This window comes from Haliotis cracherodii, unplaced genomic scaffold (assembly GCF_022045235.1).
Source record: "Haliotis cracherodii isolate W230 unplaced genomic scaffold, xgHalCrac1.p SCAF_5, whole genome shotgun sequence".
NCBI classification, from domain to species: domain Eukaryota; kingdom Metazoa; phylum Mollusca; class Gastropoda; order Lepetellida; family Haliotidae; genus Haliotis; species Haliotis cracherodii.
Window position 1 is genome coordinate 50,012,644 of NW_027266308.1, and position 27,482 is coordinate 50,040,125.

Below are 27,482 nucleotides of genomic sequence, written 5' to 3' on the forward strand. Positions count from 1 at the left end.
ATAAAGCGAAGTGTGTGGGTGTGTGGGTCTGGGATGTGGATAAAGCGAAGTGTGTGGTTGTGTGGGGGTGGGATGTGGTTAAAGCGAAGTGTGTGGTTGTGTGGGGGTGGGGTGTGGATAAAGCGAAGTGTGTGGTTGTGTGGGTGTGGGGTGTGGATAAAGCGAAGTGTGTGGGTGTGTGGGTCTGGGATGTGGATAAAGCGAAGTGTGTGTTTGTGTGGGGGTGGGATGTGGTTAAAGCGAAGTGTGTGGTTGTGTGGGGGTGGGGTGTGGATAAAGCGAAGTATGCGGTTGTGTGGGGGTGGGGTGTGGATAAAGCGAAGTGTGTGGTTGTGTGGGGGTGGGATGTGGATAAAGCGAAGTGTGTGGTTGTGTGGGGGTGGGGTGTGGATAAAGCGAAGTGTGTGGTTGTGTGGGGCGTGGGGGTGGGGTGTTGTTAAAGTGTTCGCTCGTCACGCCGAAGACCCTGGTTCAATTCCCGACATGAGTGTAATGTGAAGCCGATTTCGTGGGACCCCCGTCGTGATATTGGTGGAATATTGCTAAAAGCGGCGCAAAATTCACTCAATCCCTTTCACTGTTTGACAAGGCGGATCATTACGCGCCATTCTACAAGATTACATAGCGAAGGATGCCGCTATAACGAATACAATTATTGTCAAATAACGTGTTTATTCCACATCTTTTATACTCAATCTGCCAATTTAAGTTAACTACAACCAGCAAAGTTCTATAACGGAACCTGAACAACTAATTAAAGTTGAGATTAATTGTAAACGGTTTAAAAAATGTAGTTTTAATGATAAATCCCGATACAGCCAGGCAGAAATACGCTTCAGTGTTAAGTTATGGCTTAATATTGATTTCGTGATATTTGATACCGCTGTGTGATAACTGCACATGGCAACAGGGACCCCCTTGGTCTTCGTTTCTATGCTGTTTACAAACACGCCTGTCTACCCATAGCAACGTACCAGGAAGAGAACACTGTTTGTATGCCTTAAATTATGACCTGGTTGTCAGATTTCATTTTGTATCCAGTATGATCCTCGTTTTAGTATACAACGTGCATATATAATACGTGCATCATGTCAATCATGACAACCTCCTGTATAGGATCTCTGCTTTAAAGTACAGGTCGATGTAACCACCATACCAGTCGTAGATGCCTCTTTCACAAGCTGTGTATACAATGTATGGGGCTTCCAGGTTAGCATCGATCAGGCGCAATACTTGCACAATACGCTAGATGTAGTTCCCCATCAAGCTATGCTTGTAAGAGGCGACTAAATGGATCGGTTGGTCAGTCTGGGCGAACTGGTTGACTGCGTATGGGGCGTTTCTTAAAATACCACTGGCACTGGTTTGACCAGACTCGACTGTATACAGGCAACTCCATATAGATTGAATCTTGCCGACTGCGGCTTTCAAGAACACATAAAACCATAAAGAATACATCAATTTTTAATTTGAAAGAAAGATTTTGGCGCTATTCTACAAACAGTATTGTAGAATCATTGGTGATACTATAATAAACCGCTTTGACTTTAGTACCAGTTATGATGGCTCATATTTACAGCTGCACCATTTTGAACCGAAAATGTCTACTGAGAATGTAATCTGTCTTCGCCGAAGTGGCACACGGTTGAAAGGTTCTCAGGTTCCATGCCGACAGATCGTTTCGTGAGAGGTGGGTGGCTATGTTGTGCGTGACAACGTCAGCAGGGGGTGACATAACGCACTTGCCCATCCTGAAATAAGGAGCTGGGGCTAGGACTACCCGTGGTCGTCAAAACGATCCACACCCTGGGCACGATGACACAGGTCATATAGCTGTAGTTATATACCGAAAGTCGGCTCTTTCGTCAATCATGCACAAGACAGTGGAAACATAATCTGCTCCAGTAGTCCTATGGCGTCCCTTTATTGTTTCAGCAATATGAAATATGATGCATATTAGTTGGAAATACAGTACTAAGGAAAATACAGCGGTTGTTCAACATGGCGGTCTGTAAACAATCGAGTCTGGACGATCCAGTGATTGATATCATGAGCATCCATCCACGCAATTCGGATCGATGACATGCATCAACCAAGTCAGCAAGCCTGACCACCCGATACTGTTAGTCGCCTCTTACGACAAGCCTAGTCACCGTTTACAGCAAGCATGGGTTGCTGAGGACCCAAACTACCACAGATCTTGACTAGTCCGAGAGAACAAAAAGCCCTCTCTATTGAAAGACTCAACTGCTACCATAGTTGGATCCAGAGGTGGGGTCCACCCCCACCCACCATAAAACCAAATGTAGTATGATGTAGATAGTAAAACTGACGGAGAGAGGATTTTGATATTTTGGACCCATCCCTTTTGAAAATGCTGGATCCGCCCTTGGCTACTGTCCTCAGTGTCCTAACAGGTTCAGGTGAAGTCTCCACAAAAGACAAAACAGTGTTCAAGTTAAGTATTGATCAATGCCGAGACCATACACTGATATATATTGGTACATGCCTCCGATGGCAATAAAACAGTAGACACTGTCCAGGTACAACATGTACAAGCAATTCCTAAAAATAACTTAGAAACAACAAAACAATAACTTCAAGTAGATATTTATTAAGCAATTTTCAACAAACTGGGAGATGTGTGTCAGTTTAACACCTGCATAATAATAAGACATGCTGCATGAAAGCACATGAAGTATGAAAACCTCTATTTCCACATACAACTGTACCAGTATTTCTTATGCTCTAAATCTGAATTGCAAGATCAAATTCTGTATAAGATTTCTTCACATAACTGAGCACTACTTTTAATCAAATTTTATTACAACATGGCAAAATAGTTACAATTTATTTCTGTTATATGTATTTCATTTGAAACAAAACATAAGCATTCAGGACTTCTGAAAATTATTCACTTGTATTTCAAAACAAGAACATCTAATAACAGTCTTGTAAGGTATCATGTCACTGAAATTATGACAAAGAACCAAATGTTTGAAAACACCAAGAGTTATAATAAAACACTCATTTGTATAGCGCAGTATACACACTTCTGTGTCTGTATGCGCATTTGTTGCGGATAATAATAATAATAATAATAATAATAATAATAATAGGAAGGACAGTGGAGATGAGTTAAAAAATGAGTTGTTGAAAAGTAGAGCTTTCATTTTCTTATTTTCTTCTTGACACTATTCATGACACATATTGTTGACAGGCAGGACTTTGCAGGTTCCCAGAAGCAGACACCAAGAAAACATGTATGAAAAGAAAATGTCAGGGTAAATATCTCCCTAGTAACCATCCTGGTTGAGGAGAGTTTGTTGCGAGACATCTAGCTGATGTCTGAACAGGTGATAGCGACTCCTCTCTCATAGAAGCTGTGGCCAGCTGCAGTCAGCGGTGTCGTTGGATCAAAGTCCAGTGTAAACAGCAGATGCCCCCTGGTGGCATTCAGGTACACTGGCAGAGTTACCTTCCCTTTGGATGGCTCCTTGCCTTCAAGTCTGGAAATAACATGAGCAGGTTAACATTTCACAGCCCTCACAAACGTCTCAATCAAGATCAAAGTCTATGTGGTAATTTCAGATTATCAAAAAAACCCATCAATTGTCTTTCTTATTGAATGATTATCCTCATTACAGTATTACAGTATTCCAGTTACATCACAGCATGTCAGCTTGATGTGGGAGGAAATCCTGAAGTGATGCAGGTGTTAGACATTTACACTTAGAGGAAAGTCACAAACACAAGTATGGTGCTGATAAACCTAGAAACAATCTTGGCGAACTGGGATTCGAACCCATTATCATAGATTTCTGGCAGGCCCAAGGGACGCAACTCTGCACAGCGAATCACGGCGCCTTAAGGGGCATTCACACGGTATGCAATTAGCTGTACGAACTGAAGTTGTATACAACTCGGCATTCACACGGGGGCGAGTTGTATACAACTCGGGTCTCGCGAGATCTGACAGAAAGCTTGTGATGCAACTCTGCACAGCCAATTGTGGCGCCTTACATGACTGAGCCATCCATGTCCCTATGTAACTATTTAACTAGTGCACAGTTAAAATGATCGTAATTTCAGGTCAGATACACATCTATGCAGTTACAGTGACTCCCCAGATCTTGAGGTAGAAGGGATTGAAGAAAAACTCATATTTAGTAATAATTATGTAAGGAAGCATTGACAAGTAAATTTACGTTGGATAATATTTCTACAAGAGGATTTAGCTGATGGCACCAAAATATAACATATGACTGAAGTGTGCATGATGCTGAAGTGAGGAGAGTACCTGATCCAGCGCAGGAGAGTGAGAGGCAGCTCTGTAGAGATGGTGGATGACAGCTCCAGCTTGTTGTCCTTGCACACCGCTCCCTGCAGCTTGAGGCCTGAAGCAAACATCCCATTGTTACCATCACACTACTACCTGGACCTGACCAGCATGTGTTGGTCTTTCACAAGTAATGCTGATGACAGTAAGTGAGCAAGTGTGTCCACATTGAAGGACATGTCAGTTGTATCACGCCTAGACGGCTCAGTGAGGGAGTGAGTGAGTGAGTGAGTGAGTGAGTGAGTGAGTACTGTTTTACGCCGCTTTTAGCAATATTCCAGCAATATCACGGCGGGGGACACAAGAAATGGGCTTCACACATTGTACCCATGTTGGGAATAGAACCCGGGTTTTCGGTGTGACGAGCTAACGCTTTAACCACTAGGCTACCCGACCGCCCCGGCTCAGTGAGGGAGGGAAACCTAACAGGATGTAGATGTTTACCACATTGGAGCAGCCCGTCAGCAATGGCGTGGTGCTGACAAACCAAGGATCATAATCAGGGCATATATGGGATTTGAACCCATGATCCTGGCACTACGAAGGGTGCAACGCTGCACACTGTTGTTTCACGTCACTCAGCAATATTCAAGCTATATGACAGAGATGTGTAAATATTTGACTTTGGACCACACAATGACATCATGAGCATCAGTCCACACAAATGTGATACTTTGACATGCATAATCCAAGTCACCCACTCCCATTAGTCGCCTGTTGTGGCAATTATGGGTTGTTGATGACCCAGATCGTCATACTGTACAGTTAATCGTGGCTACTAGGACCACCTGTAACCAATGCCGATTTCATGACCACAAACAGTCCTGAATGGTTATAACAATGTTTTAGTGTTCATCAGATCAATAAGGAAGACTTGTTGCTGGTGAGAATGTTCTGTTGTAAAAGCATCAGCTCCTACCTATTGCTCCGAAGCTGCACGCATCAAGAGCTCCAGCTTTGCCGGTTACGTTCACCTGAAAGGTAAAAGTGAGAATGTGAGATCCAAGTCTAATTACTAGAGGTGTGCCATACTACCGATATACTACAATTTGAAATACGAATCAAAACATACAATACATTTGGAAAATCCTGGTACATTTTGTTTTTCAAAATCATCTTGGCAAAGTTTACATAAAAGACAAGTCGAATTCAAATTCAAATTAGCAACCGAGTCCTGTGATAGAAAAAGTGAAATTTGTATATTTGTTTAGAAGTCATATCCCAAGCATTTTGGAATCTGTACACAATGTGAAAAGTACTTACATCAAGGTAGAGTTCTTCCAAAGACCATCCATTAGCCTGGGCCACGTACTGCCGTGTAGCCGTGATGTATGCCTCTGGGATGAAGAGTCCACCCAACCAGACATTCAAGTTCTGTAACACACCAAGCAGAACAGTGTGAGAATGTAAGGAAGTGGAATGGTCTAATGTCACTTTGCTTAATGCAACTCTGTACAGTAAGATCACCGAGTCATATTTATGCTGACATAAAAACATTCCAGCTCCATCAAGATTGAGACTTGGCCAGTCCAACCAGAGGTTGATAGCATGACTAACATCCACATTGTCTGTGAAGGATGACATGCAATCAGACAGGTCATACACTGTAACCAGCTGATCTACAGTTTGGTTTCTCCTATGACAAGCATGACGTACTTGGGGCCCACCCTGCCCTGGAATCAACACAGGGTTACACAGCATCATCGCTTTTGTCTTGGACTAACATGACTACCATGGTCTCTTTAGTTCTAACTGCCACACCCACCTTCAGTTCCTTAGCTCCACCAGAGCCTGTTGTCTGCACAATCTTCTGCAGCTGCTTGATACGCTGGCTGAAGTCAGTGATCCACTGGATGACAGTCAAACCATTCGGGATGATGTAGCGGCGCCAGGTCTCGGGGATTATGCCTGCATAGAAAAGAGTTTGCAATACAGCTGTGTAACACAGATACCCTGGACTTGAACATTTGATATATACATTTTTTTTACAACAGTAGAGATTGAAAATGTCTTCTCTTCAAACCAACTGAACCAGCACTAGGGTTTCTGAAATTAACATATGTCTGTTTGTCCAAGACAAGTAAAATTCATGAAGGACCATAGATATTTCCTGGTGGACCAATATTTTTACCATTAGACAGATTGTAACTCTGTAGCAGATAATTATTGTAGAGCAATGAAAATATTAATCAACTTCAGCCATTTAAACAGCAGTTTGACCTAAAAAGTTTAACTATATTTACAGGTAAAAAACTTTTCCCTAGATTTTATTCTTAAATGGTTGTTAGCTTATGATTGCATTACTAGTCCCAGAAATAACAAGAAAACAGAGTCATCCATATACCCCATCCAATCTTAAAGACAATGACATGGGCAATCAAATGTGACATTGTAAATGATCAGTTTGTCCACCTGCTTGTGGAAGAGGTTGAATACAAGGGCTGATGTACAACAACTCCATAAAACTTTGTATAAATATCTGCTCTGGCAAGACTGTAATGATAAGGACTTTCTATATCAAACACTTCGATGGGGCAGGGCATTAACATGAGTGAGTGAGTATGGTTTTACGCCGCTTTAAGCAATATTCCAGCAATATCACGACGGGGGACACCAGAAATAGGCTTCACACATTGTACCCATGTCAGGAATCGAACCCGGATCTTCGGTGTGACGAGCGAACACTTTAACCACTAGGCTGGCATTAAAATGAAACTGTATGGTTTTCATGGCACTTATAGAAATATTCTAGCAATTGCTTTCTATCCATGTTGGGGAATTGAACCCATGTTCTATGCAGGGCGAGCAAACACTTTAACCATTAATCTACCTCACCACGCAAATGCTGAATGCTGTTGATCAGTTGATGTGAAAACTTAGTATTTGTCATGAAATATTTTTCACAATAATTTGTAAGAAAGATTTCCTACCCTTGACAAGGTCAGCCATCATGGATCTGTGGTGATTGGTGGGCTTCTTGTCAGCGTTGCACACTTTCATCACGTCCAGGAGGTCTTGACGTACATCGTTCAGTAGGCGTGCTCCAGCGTTCACTTCGCGCTCAAAGAACCGGAACAGTGGATCCTTGATGTTTTCAACTGTTCGTTTCATGGCGCCCAGCGACTGAAAGGTCAACAAGCATTGAAAGCGGAATTCAAACTTAGATTTCAAAATGTTTAATGTACGACTGAACACAAAACTGTGAAGCTGAGAACAAAAAGTCCACACAGAACATCTGAGTTATGAAACAAAGTTAAGAACAGTTCCTGTGAAGGACGTGTTACAATGAGATTAAGTGTTACAGTCACATACAACAGGGTTAAAACACACATGCGTTACTGTATACAGAATACAAAAAATAGGGAATAGAAAATCTATTCCTGTAAATCTAAAACAATGTCTCACATATGAAATGAAATTAATTTAAAATATTTTAGTTTAAAAAAAAGTCTTCAAAAGAAGGTGCATACTTGTGGGTAATAAATATTGAGGTAAGAAAAAAGGGAAAATGGGTAAAAAATAAACAAAAAATAGGTGCTTCCACACAAGGTTCAAGTGACAGTTGACGGAATGATGGAAATATCAAGATGTAAATGGTAAGTAAAGCTGCTACTTGGGTGCTAGGTATTAGGTATTCCAACAGTTGATGAAAACACTTAGAGTGGCGGACATACAACAAGGCTTTGAAAATGGTGACAAAATAGTTTCATCCTTCACTCTAAATGCTTTCATATACTGTGTGGTGCACAGGGACAAAACACATAAAAGAAAAACTTTCTACTCTATGACTTACAGCAAAAGAAACAAAACCATAACTGAATCCCGAAAAAAACAATCCTCTAGCTACTCCTCTATGCAGCCTCCATCAGTCAGTGTATCTTCATTCTATTAGTAAATACCCTGGACCTATTCAGCACAATAGCTTGTTTTGAGTCAAAATGTCTTGATATGACCAAAAATAGGAGTCCAACAAAACACAGTGCTTACATGATTCAAACATGCAGCGATTTCATTAGCAGTCAAGAATCACCTCACTGTGTTTCCAACAGCTGAAGGATTTCATTTCCCTTCCCAATACTCAGGAAAATACTTTTTACAATAAGAGATAAATTCATAACACCCTTCTGATTTCATTAAATGTATCCAGGGCTTGCCTTTAACAGACCGTGATTTGAAATGTTGATCTATTCCAAACTTTTAGAGGTGTTTAGATTGGTTTTTAATTTCAAGCTCCATTGTGAGAACAAGTAAGAGATGGTGGGTGATGAAAACGAAGCTATGGTGGCAAAAGGGTCCAACATATTTAACCTGATGGGATGAAGATAAAATACACAGGGAAATCAGGGATGTTCCTCAGTACTGCATGTTTCCCATACAATAAACGGCTGTTTTGTTACCACAGGAAGTACATCCTGTTGCCCTATACAGAAACTATCCTCAACCAGCATCTCCAATACTATCCTGGACAAAGCAAAAAATAAACCCTTTCCGTGTGGACAGGAACGGCTACACTCACCACTGCGTCTTCCGGCTGTTCAGGAAAATAATTGTTGGGGTTCATTTGTAAACAAGTTGAATTTCCTTAGAAATGAGATTTGTTTTAATCTTATTGTGTATCTTGTACTTCCTGTACGGACATACAGGATACAGGTTTGTTTGTTTCTTAACACCACAGTCAGCAATGTTACAGCTATGTGATGGCATTATGTAAATAATGAAGACTGGACCAGACAAACCAGGGATTGATATCATGAGCAACGTCCCATGCCATCGGGGTATGATGACATCAAGTCGCCACACTGTCCAACTGATTCATTAAGTTGCGTACGACCAACAGGACGTGGACCAAATCTTTCCCAGAATCCCCGAGATGGATAGAAGAATTGACTAGTTAGTACGTAGGAGCTGTTCAGTGATACAAGAAGTTGGAACAGTTTCCTACAAGAGATTGTGAGATTATTTGAGATTATGAGAGACTTTGTGAAACAGCGAGCACCATCTATTGTGTTAGTGATCACACATCACAGAGTAGGGATGAAAATACATTTAGGATTAAACAAAGATTTGACGTTCCTGCAAGCAATATCTGCAGAGAAGCATTGATCTGCGTTTATATTCATTCAATGTCAAGGGTTATTATTGTGTATATTCATTAATTGTATACCACTGAACTGAAAATATTACAGATACAAATAATTTCCTTAAATACAAGATGTACAAATGACAAAACTGTTTGTTTGTTGTTTAATGCCACACTCAGCAATATTCCAGCTATATGACAGTTGTCTGTAAATAATCGAGTCTGGACAAGACAATTCTTTGATTGACATCATGAGCATCAATCAACGCAATTGGGATACGATGACGTGCATCAACCAAGTCAGCGAGCCTGACCACCCGGTCCTGTTAGTCGCCTCTAACAACAAGAATGGATTGAAGATCAATGCTAACCCCATCTTCACAGGTTATGACAACACTGATGTTTGCGACATGAAATCATCACTTGACAGTCTGCAAGTGGACAAATCTCGGCCTTGTGTAACACTGACCTGTGGCACCAGCTTGAGCCAGGTTCCTACAGACTGGTGGAGGGTCCTCATCCAGGCGGGGCGACCGTCGGCCATTCTGTGATCCTCATGGTCATCGGCCTTAGCGCCGATCACGTCATCTTCCTCCAACAGCTGCATCTTCATCAGCTTGGCAATCATGTCACTACCTGGAACAGTGAATGGAGTACTGAAGAGTGTTTCACATTTAGCAGACTTTGGTGAGCAAACACTTTAACACTACAGTGCTTCTCATCCTAAGGCAACACTGACAAACTGAGTGTTTAGTTTAACGCTGCTTTGAAATATTTCAGTCATGTTAACTGGTTAAGTTGAATGTGAATCCAAGTGAGAGAAAATGTTGTTTTGCACCTCACAATAACAGCCACATTGGGACTTAACAAATCTCAACAAGAGAAAACAGTGGTTGACAGCATGAGAACAAACCATGATAGGGCATGATGACCCATATTTTGTTTCCTCATTCATCCACAGCACTTTGCTTACTGTTGGGATGTCTGAAGGACAGGTGGAGAACGGTTGATGTACATGCTGTCTGTCCTTGCTTACCTCTAGTTGTCAGGAGAACCTTCTCTGCATTGTTGGGCAGCCCCAGCCAGGATGGTGTCTGCCTCTCCTCCATGTTATTCACAAACTGGACAAACTGTTCCCGTCTACAAGAGAACAGATTACAAATAAGAGTGAGTGAGTGAGTTGGGTTTAATGTTGCTTTTAACATTATTCCAGTTATATCACGGCGTGTCAGCTTAATGTGGGAGTAAAGCCCGAAGTGATGCAGGTCTAAGATGTTTGCCACTTCGGTGATACCCACAAGCACGGGTATGGTGCTGACAAACCTAGAAACATAATCGGGGCAAACAAGGATCCGAACCCACAATCATAGATTTCTGGTGTGCCCAAGGGCCACAACTCTGCTCAGCGAATCGCTGCGCCTAAGACGACTGGGCCACCCATGAGCCCTCACAAATAGGAAAGTGTAAAGTTCGCCTCAAGAAATACTGCAGCAGGCAGGACCACTTTAGGTATGGACGGATCAGAGAGTAACATCTTATTCTATACAGTGAATATACTACAAAGACCATGGCTGCTTGATCAATCAGTGTCCTGTGTCCTGTTCCACCGAGTGATCTCATGTCACAGTAGTCTATGTTGGAGTATGGGAGATACCTGAAGGCGTTCACATGAGAGCATACCAGGGTAACATGCTACCTACCTGACTCCATCTGGCATCGAGATATTCTTCCCTGGGACACCATCTACATTAGTAACCAACTTGTAGTCACCCTCAAAACTCTTGGGGGTGAACAGCTTGTCCACAAATGTGCTCAGGAGACGCTGGATGTAGAGGATACAAAGTAGATGATTATAACCTAAAGGTAAATACCAGGGTATGTTTGAATAAGACCTAAACAGTTACAGGGGAGCTAAGTTTGAGTCAACTGGCCGTCCTAGGAAGTGGAAAACCATTATGTCTGCTACATCACATTGTATCATGTGTATAAGCATTAATGGTTACCTTAATTTAACAGAGGCCAAGTCTCGGTACCACACACGGCAAATAGTCTAGGTCTATACTGGAAATGAGTGAGTGAGTGAGTGAGTGAGTGAGTGAGTGAGTTGGGTTTAACGCCCCTTTAACAGTATTCCAGTTATATCACGGCGTGTCAGCTTAATGTGGGAGGAAAGCCCGAAGTGATGCATGTCTCAGACATTTACCACTTTGGTGAAACCCACGAGCACGAGTATGGTGCTGACAAAACTAGAAACATAATCGGGGTGAACCGGGATTTGAATCCACAATCATAGGTTTCTGGCGTGCCTAAGGGACGCAATTCTGCACAGCGAATTGCGCCGCCATAGACAACTGGGCCACCAGTGACCCCTACTGGAAATGAACTATCGAGCCTTGCTCCTCTTAAGTGCTAATTCACATTTGTATAAAACACATGCTATGTTAAATGTGTTACCTGGTCAAAGTCATTATCAATCTTTCCACCATAGATACACTGTGACAGAAGAGTCTTGATGGCATCCCATGGGACCTTCTCTGGGGGCAGGTTGGTACGACCCTGACAAAATAGAATATCAAAATTAGAAAAATCTAAATATTTTTTTACAACTGTAGACTTATCCTGCATTACTCTTTAATGCATTTACTGCTTACTTTTGACAGAAAACGAAGCTACTGAGAAAGAAAGTTGTGTCAATGAAGTGTGAGGCAGGCAGGACCCAGCAAGCCAGACCACGTGACTCGGATGTGACGACATCATGTGAACTTCACATTACTGCTTGTCACCAGACAGATATGAAGCTCAAACAAATTGTCCAGTTTGGGAATAACCTGTGGTCTTTATTGCCATATTTGCATAAATATTAAGGAATAATGCAGGATAAGTAAAAAATTGTGTATTTTCTTCAGAAAAATCATCTTACAGAGTGCATGAGTTTCATTTGAAAGCTGCGTCAAATGGTATGTAAAATATATCACAATGTCAGCTTGATTGGGAGGCAGCTTATGATTTGGAAGCAGTGGTATGTTGACCACTTTGGTGAAACCTATGAGCACAGGACAGCGTTGACAACCCAGAAACTAATCCAACCAAAGGTTTCTGGTACACGTATGGGATGCAACTCTGCACAACAAAAGGCAGTCCCTCAGACAACTCCCTATGCCAGAATATAAGCACAGAAATACATACCAGGGCAACAGAGTCAATCCAGACGTCCAGCATGTCACAAGCAACCTTCAGGTCTGACTCGGTGAACTCGTACTTCTTGGCCCAGCCGAGTGGAGTGTAGCGCATCCGTTCCTGTACGATGGCATGGAACCAGGCCAGGAGGAAGTACAACCGGGCTCTCTCATTCGGCTCCTGCAGTACACAGTACATACATTTTGTGTCAGTGGAATACACAGTGTGCAAAATGACTTTCCTAAAGATAAGACAAGTAATGACAATATTTTTTTAATAGGGCTTTTGATGCTAAGGAGTGAGTGAGTATTGTTTTACGCCGCTTTTAGCAATATTCCAGCAATATCATGACGGGGGACACCAGAAATGGGCTTCACACATTGTACCCATGTCAGGAATCGAACCCGGGTCTTTGGCGTGACGAGCGAACACTTTAACCACTCGGCTACCCGACCGCCCTTGATGCTAAGGAAACAACTATATTTTCAGGGTACTTGCTCAAGTGATACTTGAAGATGATTTGCATGTATTGCAAAAACATGTTTGTGTATTTGTTTCTCCCTTCTCAAACTTTTATTCTTGATTACAGTTTCTATAAAACAAGGAAATGGATAAAAGATGGAAAAGAAATATTTGATATTTATCTGCCACCCAGAAATATTGAGTTAATCTTTTAGGTTTGGGGCTCCAGGAAGATTCTCAATAAGACTGGGGACGCTGTCGAAGGGGAAATTTAACATTGGATCATCTGCTTTGGTCAAACGGTCACAATGATGCAATGATATTCAATTATTTTCATTGGTAACAAGATGCCATATTCTCAGAAGTGATACAAAGGTTAAGGTTCACTGAAACTGAAGACAAGGATCACACTCACCCTGCACATCCTGGATGTCGGTACCGTGCTGAATGTCCGGGTGAGGTTGGCAGCGACACCTGGTGGGGGCTCAAACACAAACACACGACCGGCTCGCAACAGGTTGGAGGGAAGCTACAACAGGAAACATAAGAAACAACTGACAACCATACCATACTATGTTCTTTATCAGTGCATCATGCTGACTATATTGTAGAGTTTGTTTGTTTATTTAGCAGACTCAGCAATATTCCAGCTATATGACATGGTCTGTAAATAATCAAGTCTGGACCAGACTTTCCATGGATTGATATCATGAGCATCGATCTATGCAATTGGGATACGATCACATGCATCAACCAAGTCAGTGAGTCTGATCACCTAATCCAGCTAGTCGCCTCTTACAACAAGCATGGGTTGCTGAAGACCTATTCTAACACGGATCTTCACAGGTTCAATCTTGTAGTGAAATCTGAACAAAATGGTGAGTAGAATCATTGGCTAACAGTTACTCAAGAATAAAAAAAATCCATCCATCCAGGGTTTGAAATCAATTAAAATATATTGCAATGTTGCCAATAAGACCCAGCAATCAATATTCAAGACATCCTCACAGCCTGCATATAATGTCCACCAATCAATATTCAAGACATCCCAACAGCCTGCATATAATGTCCACCAATCAATATTCAAGACATCACCACAGCCTGCATATAATACCCACCAATCAATATTCAAGACATCCTCACAGCCTGCATATAATGCCCACCAATCAATATTCAAGACATCCTCACAGCCTGCATATAATGCCCACCAATCAATATTCAAGACATCCCCACAGCCTGCATATAATGTCCACCAATCAATACACAAGACATCCCCACAGCCTGCATATAATACCCACCAATCAATATTCAAGACATCCCCACAGCCTGCATATAATACCCACAAATCAATATTCAAGACATCCCCCACCGCCTGTTAAAAATGAAACCTGGATCAGATGAACTTGTGGTTGGTAGTATGAGCAACGATCCTCTGCATTAGGGTACGATGATACACAATCAGCCAGGTCATATGTTGTAACCACCTGATCCTCCTCAGTGAGGTCTACTCCGGCCCGATATCCCTACCGGGCTATATGTTTCAGCCTACCTTCGGGTTGATTTCCATGGTGAGGAAGAGCCTGAAGCTGGGATGAGGCGTGAGATTGTGGAGCTTCTTCTCCAGCTGAACCAGCCACTGTGGAGCCAGGTGGACGTTCTTCAGCATCACCCATCTTCCAGACTTGCTGGATGAGTTGATGGCTTTCTCAGCCTGGGTGAAGCCTTCCGCAGAACCTGGTAACAAGCAGTTAAAGAGTGGGGTGAGGTGAGGTGAGGTGAGGTGAGGTGAAATGGGGTTTAACATCGCGTCCAAGATTATTGCACTTGTAAAGCGACAGCTTGCACGTGTATGTGTGTGTGGCTGCTTGTACTAGTCTGGACTGATGCCAATTTATAGTGCTAGCACACTGAGATACCATGCCGCAGTTTAACATGAATACCCCACTCAGACACAGTATACTGACTCCGAGCCGACCAGACCTTGTTTTAGACCCTTAATGCTGAGCGCCAGACAGGGTAACAACAAGTACCATCTTTTAACGTCTTATGATATGATGCGGCTGGGGATCGAACCCCGCACCTTCCGCTCTCCGGGCGGATGCTCTACCACTAGACCACTGAGGCGGTCTCAGTTAAAGAGTGAGGTCAATCAGCATCACATAGATGATGTTTTGTCCTGCCTGGGAGACATGTCGTTATAAAATGCACTTAGAAAGTAAAGCCATTTAATTTAAACTTAAATTTAAGATGATAATCGTTGATTGATAATATGAGTAAATATTAAATTGATCTCACAACTTAGTATTTGTTGTTTTTTATTGTTGTTGTTTAATGCTACACAGCAATATTCCAGCTATATGATGGCAGTCTGTAAATAATAATTGAGTCTGGACCACACAATCCAGTGATTGACATCATGAGCATCGATCTAGGCAATTTGGATACGATGACATGCATCAACCAAGTCAAGCATGGGCTGCTGAAGACCAATTTTAATCTGGATCATCGAAGGTTCACATCATAGTCGTTATCAGTTATGTTTTATGAAAATGGAGAAGTGTGGAAACTAGGAAATCTAAATGAAACAATCCTGCAGTAGTTGATGTAGGGCCCAGCTTACCAATAGCGATGGATGTCAGTGGTTTGTTCAACTCAGCTGCCAGATCATCCACTCTACTGCTGGCATCATAACCAGGGACAGAGCACATCAGCACTGGCGTGTTGGCCTTTATCTGGTCAGCAAACAAAACATGTATTTTTTAAAGTAAAAATATCATTTATTATACTTATCCTGACTCATACTTATTGCTTATCTCTCTCTCTTCCGAATAGGTAGTGGAAACCTCATGTGCTGTTCCCAAAGAACAGAGAAAACAGCTCACCCAAACGCACCCTTATTCCGTGCATGCGCACCGGAACCATGTGACCAAGCCCAGTAACTCATCACTCTCTCTTTTTCGTGCCATCTTGGCTGCTGGAAATTTTTTCTGTGCATCATAATCCAAGCTTTCCATAAAAATTAACCCTTTTTAACAAAATCTTTTGCTTGGATTAATAATAATAATAAGCGATAAGTATGAGTCAGGATAAGATAAAATAAAGGTATTATAAAGGCGACATTTGATCAACAACTAAACACAATCACATACAGACATCAAAACGTGAATTCAGGGATTGTTTATTGAACACAATAATATTCTATTTCGAAAACAAAATGATCTACCCCAACAAATATAAAAAAGTTCACATTAAAAAATCTCATTCATTGTAGTTATTCTTGAAAATCAAGTAGCTCTGATTGCTAAGAAAAGATCAAAACTTACCACATTCTCTACAATCTCTCCCAGGTTGAGTTCCTTTTCTCCACAGTGAACAAACTCAGATGACAGTGCGGTCTCCACAAAGACTCGGGCCATGGCAGTAAGTCTGTCGGGCCGCAGGGACTGGATCACCAGCAGACCATGCACAGCCTTGCCGATAGGACCTACAACAGGAGTAATGGAGAAATAAAGGCTTTTTTCAACACCACAATCAGCAATGCACCAGCTTTATTTGTGAGGCTGTGACTGCTAGGCTGATTGTCCCACGTTGTAACAGTATGCAGACATTGAGCCATACTGGAAACCTATCCTGACTTGGAATTCTCATGGACAATCAAGTCACATGGTACTGAGAAGAACAGGGGATGAACCAGCCAGGAATCCCTCTTGAGGATGTGGTCACAACATATTCCCTGTCATTGATAAGGAGACACCACTCTTCTCTGATCCAATTGTCTGATATGAATGTTTCATGAATGGGCTACTAGCTGTATAAATGGCACTCAGGATACGCAACAACTTACTTAGAGCCTTGTCTTCACTCCACAGCCGAGGCACCGTCTGTTCAGGAGTTGCACTCTCCATCCATGTCTTCACATCCTGGTGGAAAAACAAACCAAACATATTGACAAAAATGTAAAATTTCTGTTCTATCTGAAGTTTGTGTAAAAGACACTAATATTGGAGGTGAGGTGAAATTGTGTTTAACGTCGCGTCCAAGATTATTGCACTTATATAGCGACGTGCATGCACGTGTTTGCGTGGCTGCTTGTACTAGTCCAGACTGATGCCGATTTACAGTGCTAGCTCACTGAGATACCATGCCGCAGTTTAACATGAATACCCCACTCAGACACAGTATACTGACTCCGAGCTGACCAGTTCTTGTTTTAGCCCCTTAATGCCGAGCGCCAGACAGGGTAACAAGTACCATCTTTTAACGTCCTTTGGTATGACGCGGTCGGGGATCGAACCCCGGACCTTCCGCTCTCTGGGCGGACGCTCTACCATTAGACCACGGAGGCGGTCTACCAATATTGGAAGAAATGAACTTTGTAAAGAACAAATCATTGAAAGTTAAGCATGAACAAATTCTGATGACTTACTTTGTTTCCATCCACCTCCTTGACAATGTTCCTGAATGCCGGGAGTTTGCTCAGACGCACCAGGGATGCTTGCTGAAAGGAAATGTAAGATAAATTACTTCAAAATTATGAAAAGTAGTTTACAAAGCAAGATCCATAGATGAATGAATATTACACTTAGACAATTTGTAGTGAGTGAGTATGGTTTTACGCCGCTTTTAGCAATATTCCAGCAATATCACGGCGGGGGACACCAGAAATGGGCTTCACACATTGTGCCCATGTCGGGAATCGAACCCGGGTCTTCGGCGTGCCGAGTGAAAGCCCCACAATGGTAGTGAAATTAATATCAAGTAAATTTCATGCATTTTTACCTTAAATCAGATTTCTTCATGAAATGATCAACAACTCATACATACTTATTCTTATAGCAAATGTGACATCAACGCTATTTTGTCTATGAGGCAAGAGATGTATAAAGTATGCTTCGTATCGTCAGTAAATGGTAAACTATGTCTGGTTCAATATTCACCTGTGATGGTGTAAGACCAGCAATGGCAGCTGCAGGCTTCTCAGTGAGGAGTCCCTCCTGGCTTCTCAGGAAGTGATTGAACTCCTCTGTGTATGTCGACTCTCTGAGAAAGAGTAAACACACTTTACATGCAGTCTGGATTTGGTGAATTGCCATTCATCACAGAAGTATTAATCAATTAAAAATGTAATTACTGAACTGTATACTGCTGTCAGTGTTACAAATGAAAACCGACAACATAATACCAAGGCCGAATTCTTGATGTTCTGGTCAAAACAATGAGCAATATTTGAGAGTAAGTTCTGGCATTCCAAAGTTATTTCCAGCAATAATTTAGCAGGATCATTAAGAAAAGGTTCCCCCACTTATTTGGAAATAAAAAGAGCACTGTGTAAACCCTTTTTTGACCATCGCAGCAATACTGAAGGTAGCAGTGAACATACCCTACAAGGCTTTGCAAGTGGATGCGACAGAGCTGGATAGCGAAGGTGATCCTGTCCTCATGAATCATGCCTCGCCCCACACGGCTGTAGGTTTCCTGGGGATGAAGAACACAACCTCATCATTCGAGGTGAAACGATGCATCAAGGTCACGCAATGAAACGTTACGTTATGTATCGCGATACGCATATTTACGTCAAATCGTGACAAAACTTCTTGACTTTTAATATTTTAGAGCAGGTTCAAAAGGAAAGGCTAGCTATTGACAAATGTTCATAGCAGCTATTTTTAGAAGTGAACTTGAAACGTTAATTACAACACATTTTGCAAGATTTGACTGATAAAAATGCTGGCAGGGTCATTAAACAAGTAGAAAGTACTATATTTTATTTGCACAGTTTTACCCCTAATTATCATATCTGTGTCGTCGGACCAACTACTCCTGGCTCGAACGTAACATGAATATTGCCCACATGTGGCCCTGAAAATAAAAACAGAAGTTTATCCTACCCTAAATAAGTCAGCTGTGATGATAGACAGTCGGGCTGCATATTCCTTCTGGTTCTTGAGTTGGGCACAGTTGAGAGTGGCGTGGAATATCTCCAGGAAGAATTGCAGGGAGTAGCCATACAGGAAGTGAACCTAAAATGTGAACCTATATGTGAAAATACTCCAACATACAGAATATTTTTCAACAGATTTTCTCATGCAATCACTCCCACTGTGATGGGTAAGTCAAAGCCCCCTTCTACTGAACCAGATGGGCCAGTCAATATCAACCCATTGAACTAGGCACACTACACCACTGTGCCCCAGACAGACTAGCATCCCCTCCACTGTGACCCAGACTAGCATCCCCACCACTGTGACCCAGACTAGCATCCCCACCACTGTGATCCAGACTAGCATCCCCCACCACTGTGACCCAGACAGACTAGCATCCCCCACCACTGTGACCCAGACTAGAATCCCCACCACTGTGACCCAGACAGACTAGCATCCCAACCACTGTGACCCAGACTAGCATCCCCCACCACTGTGACCCAGACTAGCATCCCCCACCACTGTGACCCAGACAGACTAGCATCCCCCACCACTGTGACCCAGACTAGAATCCCCACCACTGTGACCCAGACAGACTAGCATCCCCACCACTGTGACCCAGACAGACTAGCATCCCCCACCACTGTGACCCAGACTAGCATCCCCACCACTGTGACCCAGACAGACTAGCATCCCCACCACTGTGACCCAGACAGACTAGCATCCCCACCACTGTGACCCAGACTAGCATCCCCCACCACTGTGACCCAGACAGACTAGCATCCCCCACCACTGTGACCCAGACTAGAATCCCCACCACTGTGACCCAGACAGACTAGCATCCCCACCACTGTGACCCAGACAGAGTAGCATCCCCACCACTGTGACCCAGACAGACTAGCATCCCCCACCACTGTGACCCAGACTAGCATCCCCACCACTGTGACCCAGACAGACTAGCATCCCCACCACTGTGACCCAGACAGACTAGCATCCCCCACCACTGTGACCCAGACAGACTAGCATCCCCACCACTGTGACCCAGACAGACTAGCATCCCCCACCACTGTGACCCAGACAGACTAGCATCCCCCACCACTGTGACCCAGACAGACTAGCATCCCCACCACTGTGACCCAGACTAGCATCCCCCACCACTGTGATCCAGACTAGCATCCCCCACCACTGTGACCCAGACAGACTAGCATCCCCACCACTGTGACCCAGACAGACTAGCATCCCCACCACTGTGACCCAGACAGACTAGCATCCCCACCACTGTGACCCAGACAGACTAGCATCCCCACCACTGTGACCCAGACTAGCATCCCCACCACTGTGACCCAGACAGACTAGCATCCCCACCACTGTGACCCAGACTAGCATCCCCACGACAGTGACCCAGACAAGCATCCCCACCACTGTGACCCAGACTAGCATCCCCCACCACTGTGACCCAGACAAGCATCCCCCACCACTGTGACCCAGACTAGCATCCCCCACCACTGTGACCCAGACAGACTAGCATCCCCACCACTGTGACCCAGACAGACTAGCATCCGCACCATTGTGACCCAGACAAGCATCCCCCACCATTGTGACCCAGACTAGCATCCCCACCACTGTGACCCAGACTAGCATCCCCCACCACTGTGACCCAGACAGACTAGCATCCCCACCACTGTGACCCAGACAGACTAGCATCCCCACCACTGTGACCCAGACAAGCATCCCCACCACTGTGACCCAGACAGACTAGCATCCCCACCACTGTGACCCAGACAGACTAGCATCCCCCACCACTGTGACCCAGACAGACTAGCATCCCCCACCACTGTGACCCAGACAGACTAGCATCCCCACCACTGTGACCCAGACAGACTAGCATCCCCCACCACTGTGACCCAGACAGACTAGCATCCCCACCACTGTGACCCAGACTAGCATCCCCCACCACTGTGACCCAGACTAGCAACCCCACCACTGTGACCCAGACAAGCATCCCCCACCACTGTGACCCAGACTAGCATCCCCACCACTGTGACCCAGACAGACTAGCATCCCCACCACTGTGACCCAGACAAGCATCCCCCACCACTGTGACCCAGACTAGCATCCCCCACCACTGTGACCCAGACAAGCATCCCCACCACTGTGACCCAGACAGACTAGCATCCCCACCACTGTGACCCAGACAGACTAGCATCCCCCACCACTGTGACCCAGACAGACTAGCATCCCCCACCACTGTGACCCAGACTAGCATCCCCCACCACTGTGACCCAGACAGACTAGCATCCCCACCACTGTGACCCAGACAAGCATCCCCACGACAGTGACCCAGACAAGCATCCCCACCACTGTGACCCAGACTAGCATCCCCCACCACTGTGACCCAGACAAGCATCCCCCACCACTGTGACCCAGACTAGCATCCCCCACCACTGTGACCCAGACAGACTAGCATCCCCACCACTGTGACCCAGACAGACTAGCATCCCCCACCACTGTGACCCAGACAGACTAGCATCCCCCACCACTGTGACCCAGACAGACTAGCATCCCCACCACTGTGACCCAGACTAGCATCCCCCACCACTGTGACCCAGACAGACTAGCATCCCCACCACTGTGACCCAGACAGACTAGCATCCCCCACCACTGTGACCCAGACAGACTAGCATCCCCCACCACTGTGACCCAGACAGACTAGCATCCCCACCACTGTGACCCAGACAGACTAGCATCCCCCACCACTGTGACCCAGACAGACTAGCATCCCCCACCACTGTGACCCAGACAGATTAGCATCCCCACCACTGTGACCCAGACTAGCATCCCCCACCACTGTGACCCAGACAGACTAGCATCCCCACCACTGTGACCCAGACAGACTAGCATCCCCCACCACTGTGACCCAGACAGACTAGCATCCCCCACCACTGTGACCCAGACAGACTAGCATCCCCACCACTGTGACCCAGACAGACTAGCATCCCCACCACTGTGATCCAGACTAGCATCCCCCACCACTGTGACCCAGACAGACTAGCATCCCCACCACTGTGACCCAGACTAGCATCCCCACCACTGTGACCCAGACAAGCATCCCCAACCACTGTGACCCAGACAGACTAGCATTCCCACCACTGTGACCCAGACAGACTAGCATCCGCACCATTGTGACCCAGACAGACTAGCATCCCCACCTGTTGCAGAGCCTCCAGTGTGAAGTAGATGCTGCTGCAGGACTGGGCCAGGGGCACGTACTGTTGTGACACAGCCTCAACCTCCGCCATCACAATGTCTGTCTCTTCCACTTTACGAGCAACCTCGGCCGCCTCTGTCTTCAGAGTCTCCAGGTTACTGAGGATACTGTCATCGTCCAGGATCTTCCCCTTGGCGTCATTCAGAGACTGAAGGAGGGACTTCTCAAGCTGCCTCAGTCTCAGCTGGAACTCACCTGATAAAACAACCATGTTTTAGTTTTCTATTTGTACTACTACATCCTTGTCACAGCAAAAATCCAACCTAAAAGCAGCCCCAAACACCATTAAAATAGGGAACATAACTGACAAAGTTCCATCAGTACTGTTTTTGTTGTTGTTTGGTTTTTTGTTTAACGCCGCACTCAGCAATATTCCAGCTATATGACGGCGGTCTGTAATTAATCGAGTCTTGACCAGACAATCCAGTGATTAATATCATGAGCATCGATCCACGCAATTGGGATCGATGACATGCATCAACCAAGTCAGCGAGCCTGACCACCCAATCCTGTTAGTCGCCTCTTACGACAAGCATAGTCACCATTTACGGCAAGCATGGGTTGCTGAAGACCTATTCTACCCGTGAATCTTCACGGGACCCAACAGTACTGACATTAATGACAATACATGATGTTGATTCACAGGTAAATATTGATGGATCTGGAAAAAGGCTACATGTGAGAACAAAACATTGTTCACTTGACCAATGGCATCCAAAAAGAGACATATCTTGCAATCAAGTTGTCCATACCTTGCAGTTTGAGGAGGTCAGATCTCTTCTCGTCAACATCTGGTCTTTCAGCCTTCAACACCTGAAATGAGGAAGTGAGTGGGTATAGTTGGAGCTACAACTACTGCAAGTCCACGTTGAAAGGAGTTATCATTGTCCTGATGCAAAGATTGCTTTGTGGAACAGGGCACTGTTCATTAACAATTTAATCAGTAATGCTAAATCTTCACTGATCACAGTGAAGAGAGTGAACATATCATTACTGCACAACTTAAAATTTAACAACAAATTCTTGACTGAAAACTTGCATTGTAAGCGTTTGGAAAAGATCATTTTCAAACCTCCAAAAAAGTGTAAAAGTAGCTTTAAAATCTTTGGAGTGAGTGAGTGAGTTTGGCTTTACGCCGCTTTTAGCAATATTCCAGCAATATATCACATAGGGGAACACCAGAAATGGGCTTGAAACATAGTACCCATGTGGGGAATTGACCCCATGCCTTCAGTGTAATACTTTACCCACCTGACTAACCAACGGTCCCGAAATGATAAAGTATTCATTGTATCTATCACAGCAACGAATCGATCAGATTGTGTTTGATGGGGAAAACATAGTTTGAATTCCTTTTCGGCTTTCTAAGATTTCTTATTTAAACATTCAAGTAAAATATTATTTCATTTTAATGTTATCTTGTTGAAGTTGTTGTTTTTAGAGGTTTAACATGGCTTGTTCACATGGCATTCAATACAATAGTGTAAAGTTAATCCTCTTCTCTTTCTTGGTGCTATTATCAGTGGAAAACAAATCATCTCAAAGTAACATTAGTTGTACCTATATTTACATGAACTAGGAAATATTAATTCCCATTTGGGAATTTTCATCACAATTGCTGCTAACTTGCGTCCGAATATCAGCCTGGATAAATCCCTGTAGCTGGTAAAACACTTTCTGGCTAGCAACATGTTTTATTTTTGTAACATTTGAAACATGCTAAAATGTGGATGTTTGAGTACTACCCACCTGGTTGAGGCACTGGCTCTGAAGACTGCTGCGGGTGACGGTGAAGTTGACGAATGTGACTCTGGAGCAGATGTCGGGGGGGAATTCCACCTGGGGGATACAGCACCATCCATCAATGGACCTCATCAACAAACTGTTGGACGCTAACACAAACTCACCACACCTAAATACAGCAACATCCATCAATGGACCTCATCAACAAACTATTGGACGCTAACACAAACTCACCACACCTAAATACAGCAACATCCATCAATGGACCTCATCAACAAACTATTGGACGCTAACACAAACTCACCACACCTAAATACAGCACCATCCATCAATGGACCTCATCAACAAACTATTGGACGCTAACACAAACTCACCACACCTAAATACAGCAACATCCATTAATGGACCTCATCAACAAACTGTTGGACGCTAACACAAACTCACCACACCTAAATACAGCACCATCCATCAATGGACCTCATCAACAAACTATTGGACGCTAACACAAACTCACCACACCTAAATACAGCCACATCCATTAATGGACCTCATCAACAAACTATTGGACGCTAACACAAACTCACCACACCTTTGTTGTATATTGTACATTATTCTTCTGGGGTTTTGAATGGACATATTGAAAGATTAACAACTCGCCCCCCTTTACCTATTGTGTCCTGTACTCACATTAGGGTCCCTGGTAGAGAGGAAGATAGTGAAGGATGGGGACAAATCAATGTCCTGGTCTCCCAGGGTGATCAGCACACGGCCGCCTGTCCTCCGCAGTTCTCGGTTCAACACAGGGTTCAATATTGGGTCATAGCTTTCTACATCCTAGAAAACAAAGATGAAAAAATCAGTAACTTTTACTATGATACTGAAGCACAAATATAATTCACAGTTAAGATTTAACATTACAGACTGATTTTGTTTAAAGCTTTGAATAGTATTTGTTTAAGCACAGCATATCAGGTTAAAGTGGGAGGAAAAAACCTAAAGTGACAAAGGTAATAGCTAGGGCAGCCATTGGTAGAAACTCTAAAGGTGAGGTGAAATGGAGTTTAACGTCGCGTTCAAGATTATTGCACTTATATAGCGACGTGCATGCATGTGTGTCTGTGTGTGTGTGGCTGGTTGTACTAGTCTGGATTGATGCCGATTTATAGTGCTAGTCCTCTGGCATACCATGCCGCAGTTTAACATGAACACCCCACTCAGACACAGTATACTGAGCCGACAAGTCCTTGTTTTAGCCACATAATGCCAAACGCCAAACAGGGTAACAACAAGTACCAACTTTCTTCAACGTCTTTTTTGGATGACACTGTTGGGTATTAACCCCAGATCTTCTGCTCTCTGGGAGGACGCTCTACCACAAGACTACGGAGGTGGTCAGAAACTCTGAAGAGTGATTTCACAGGCCACCGGACCACCAATGATCCCAAAGAAGAAACTCCTCTACTCCTATCCTATCAGGCAATGACGCTTAATCTCTCTGGTATCCACACATGATACACTTAGTCCTGACTTTCAAGTGTGACATACCTGCACCAGCAACGGGTTACCGAATCTCAAAGCACTCTCCAAGTTCTTCCTGAAGGCATCGTCCAAGAAGCTGCAATGACAAAAGTAGCATGTTGCTGTAACATTAACACTTTAACATTCTACACTTGTACATAGAACTGATTTATGCACTGTATGTTACGTGAGTGAGTGAGTGAGTGAGTGAGTGAGTGAGTGAGTGAGTGAGCGAGCGAGCATGGTTTTACGCCGCCTTTAGCAACATTCCAGCAATATCACAGCGGGGGGACACCAGAAATGGGCTTCACACATTGTACCCATGTCGGGAATCAAACCTGCGTCTTCAGCAAGACGAGCAAACGCTTTAACCACTTGACTACCCGACCACCCCGAATGTTACATGAACATTGTCTAAGTGCTTGCAAGGAGGGATTGGAAACAGTGAATGAGAAAAGAGAGCAATACTCCAATTTTGATATCGGAAACGTCTGCAATATATTTTTTTTTATATTGCTGCTAGCTTTCCCACTTTCAAGAAGAAATAACATGCCCATGTTGGGTGTTTTTGCTGATATGGTTAAGAACTAATATTTTATAAATGTCAATCCTTTCAGTTTTGAGAGTACCCATTAGTTCCATAAGCTGAGGCAGGATGAATATATATACTACTGAACAGTGGCTAAAGAGCACACCATTGGCTAAAGATGGGTACAGTCAAAAACCCTTGTGTCGAAGGGACCTACATAAATGCTTCGAGTTACCAGAGGTTCGACAACTGATTATGAAAGAAGGGATACACAGGTCCATGTGCTTACTTCGAGACAAGCGTAAGTTCGACACATCAATGTTCGACACAACAGTGTTTGACTGTGTTTTTGGCAAAAAGTCGCGTAGTATATGTACAAATAACAAAGTGAGACATATGGTCAATAAAGCAATAACAGGAACATAAAATGAGGCCTCATTCGCTCAAAGAAACTACAGCTCTAAGGCTAGTGTAGATTCATGTTAAATTAAGGCAACAATAGTCGTGGGCCTAAGACAACTCACCTTGTCTTGGTGATCTTCCTGTCCCTGTACTCGTTCATGATGAACTCCGTGGCCTGGCCTGATGGGTCGATGATGAGTGGGTATCTGTTGAAGCGCTTCAACATGATGGCGTTCTCTGTACAGAGGTCATCAGTGGGCAGGGAGTTGGCCTGCCATCTCAGTCTCTCATCAGCATTCGACAGGTACTATACAGAGAAATAAGGTTCAAACATTATACATTAAGATAAGGTATCGTCAGATCATAGGTTTTCGGACATCATACGTTTTCTGACGACCATGTCTACGTGATCACTGGCGCTATAAGAAGGGGTGAGGTGTCACACGGACATTGTAAATACTCAGATGATGACCTGCTTTTGAGATAAAATCATCTTTTATAAGTGAGTGAGATGTTTTACAGTTTTTTTTGTGATTAGTGTGAAAACTATGCGTGCGAAAACCCATTACACGGGGAAACAATATCACTCTGACGATCAGCAGTACTTCTTCTGTGTACATCAATCTGCTATCTTGAAGACCTTATATCTAAACATACATCATATATCTAAACATATAACATAACTCTGCAATCTTAACAAACTGGAATGACAGGATGCTGTCAGTTTGATGTGGTTGGAAGTCCAAACTGATACAGACCAAAGACATTTAACACTTTGATGGAACTTTGATGGTGCAGATAAACCAAGCTTTACAATAAAAGCAAATATGATATTCAAACTCCTAAATAGCAGATTCTGACACGTCCATGGAATGCAACTCTCATATATGAAACATAGCTTACAGTGAGTGAGTGAGTTGGGTTTATCGTCGCTTTAACAGTATTCCAGTTAATATCAGGGCGTGTCAGCTTAATGTGGGTGGAAAGCCCGAAGTGATGCAGGTCTCAGACATTTACCACTTCGGTGAAACCCACGAGCATGG

General features: G+C 43.7%; 1 protein-coding gene across 4 annotated transcripts in view; it reads right to left on the minus strand.

The window, feature by feature from the left end:
- Positions 1 to 2,735: 2,735 nt before the first annotated feature.
- Positions 2,736 to 27,482, minus strand: part of LOC139442383 (cytoplasmic dynein 1 heavy chain 1-like) — a 95,248-nt gene continuing 70,501 nt past the window's right edge. For 2 of the 4 annotated variants that reach the window (XM_071223185.1, XM_071223184.1), the window contains exons 67-93: positions 26,562 to 26,746; positions 25,536 to 25,605; positions 24,678 to 24,824; positions 23,997 to 24,086; positions 23,000 to 23,060; positions 22,189 to 22,442; positions 18,947 to 19,078; positions 18,439 to 18,533; positions 17,996 to 18,098; positions 17,485 to 17,556; positions 16,903 to 16,978; positions 16,382 to 16,542; positions 15,679 to 15,790; positions 14,608 to 14,792; positions 13,474 to 13,587; positions 12,606 to 12,776; positions 11,874 to 11,975; positions 11,120 to 11,241; positions 10,456 to 10,559; positions 9,889 to 10,055; positions 8,856 to 8,870; positions 7,270 to 7,462; positions 6,105 to 6,247; positions 5,603 to 5,713; positions 5,259 to 5,313; positions 4,301 to 4,397; positions 2,736 to 3,509 (exon numbers count right to left, since the gene is read on the minus strand). In XM_071223185.1, the coding sequence (XP_071079286.1) occupies positions 3,338 to 3,509; positions 4,301 to 4,397; positions 5,259 to 5,313; positions 5,603 to 5,713; positions 6,105 to 6,247; positions 7,270 to 7,462; positions 8,856 to 8,870; positions 9,889 to 10,055; positions 10,456 to 10,559; positions 11,120 to 11,241; positions 11,874 to 11,975; positions 12,606 to 12,776; positions 13,474 to 13,587; positions 14,608 to 14,792; positions 15,679 to 15,790; positions 16,382 to 16,542; positions 16,903 to 16,978; positions 17,485 to 17,556; positions 17,996 to 18,098; positions 18,439 to 18,533; positions 18,947 to 19,078; positions 22,189 to 22,442; positions 23,000 to 23,060; positions 23,997 to 24,086; positions 24,678 to 24,824; positions 25,536 to 25,605; positions 26,562 to 26,746 (3,309 nt within the window). In that variant the 3' untranslated portion in view covers positions 2,736 to 3,337. The remainder of the gene's footprint in view (positions 3,510 to 4,300; positions 4,398 to 5,258; positions 5,314 to 5,602; positions 5,714 to 6,104; positions 6,248 to 7,269; positions 7,463 to 8,855; positions 8,871 to 9,888; positions 10,056 to 10,455; positions 10,560 to 11,119; positions 11,242 to 11,873; positions 11,976 to 12,605; positions 12,777 to 13,473; positions 13,588 to 14,607; positions 14,793 to 15,678; positions 15,791 to 16,381; positions 16,543 to 16,902; positions 16,979 to 17,484; positions 17,557 to 17,995; positions 18,099 to 18,438; positions 18,534 to 18,946; positions 19,079 to 22,188; positions 22,443 to 22,999; positions 23,061 to 23,996; positions 24,087 to 24,677; positions 24,825 to 25,535; positions 25,606 to 26,561; positions 26,747 to 27,482) is intronic. The other 2 variants (XM_071223187.1, XM_071223186.1) reach the window with 1 other exon arrangement.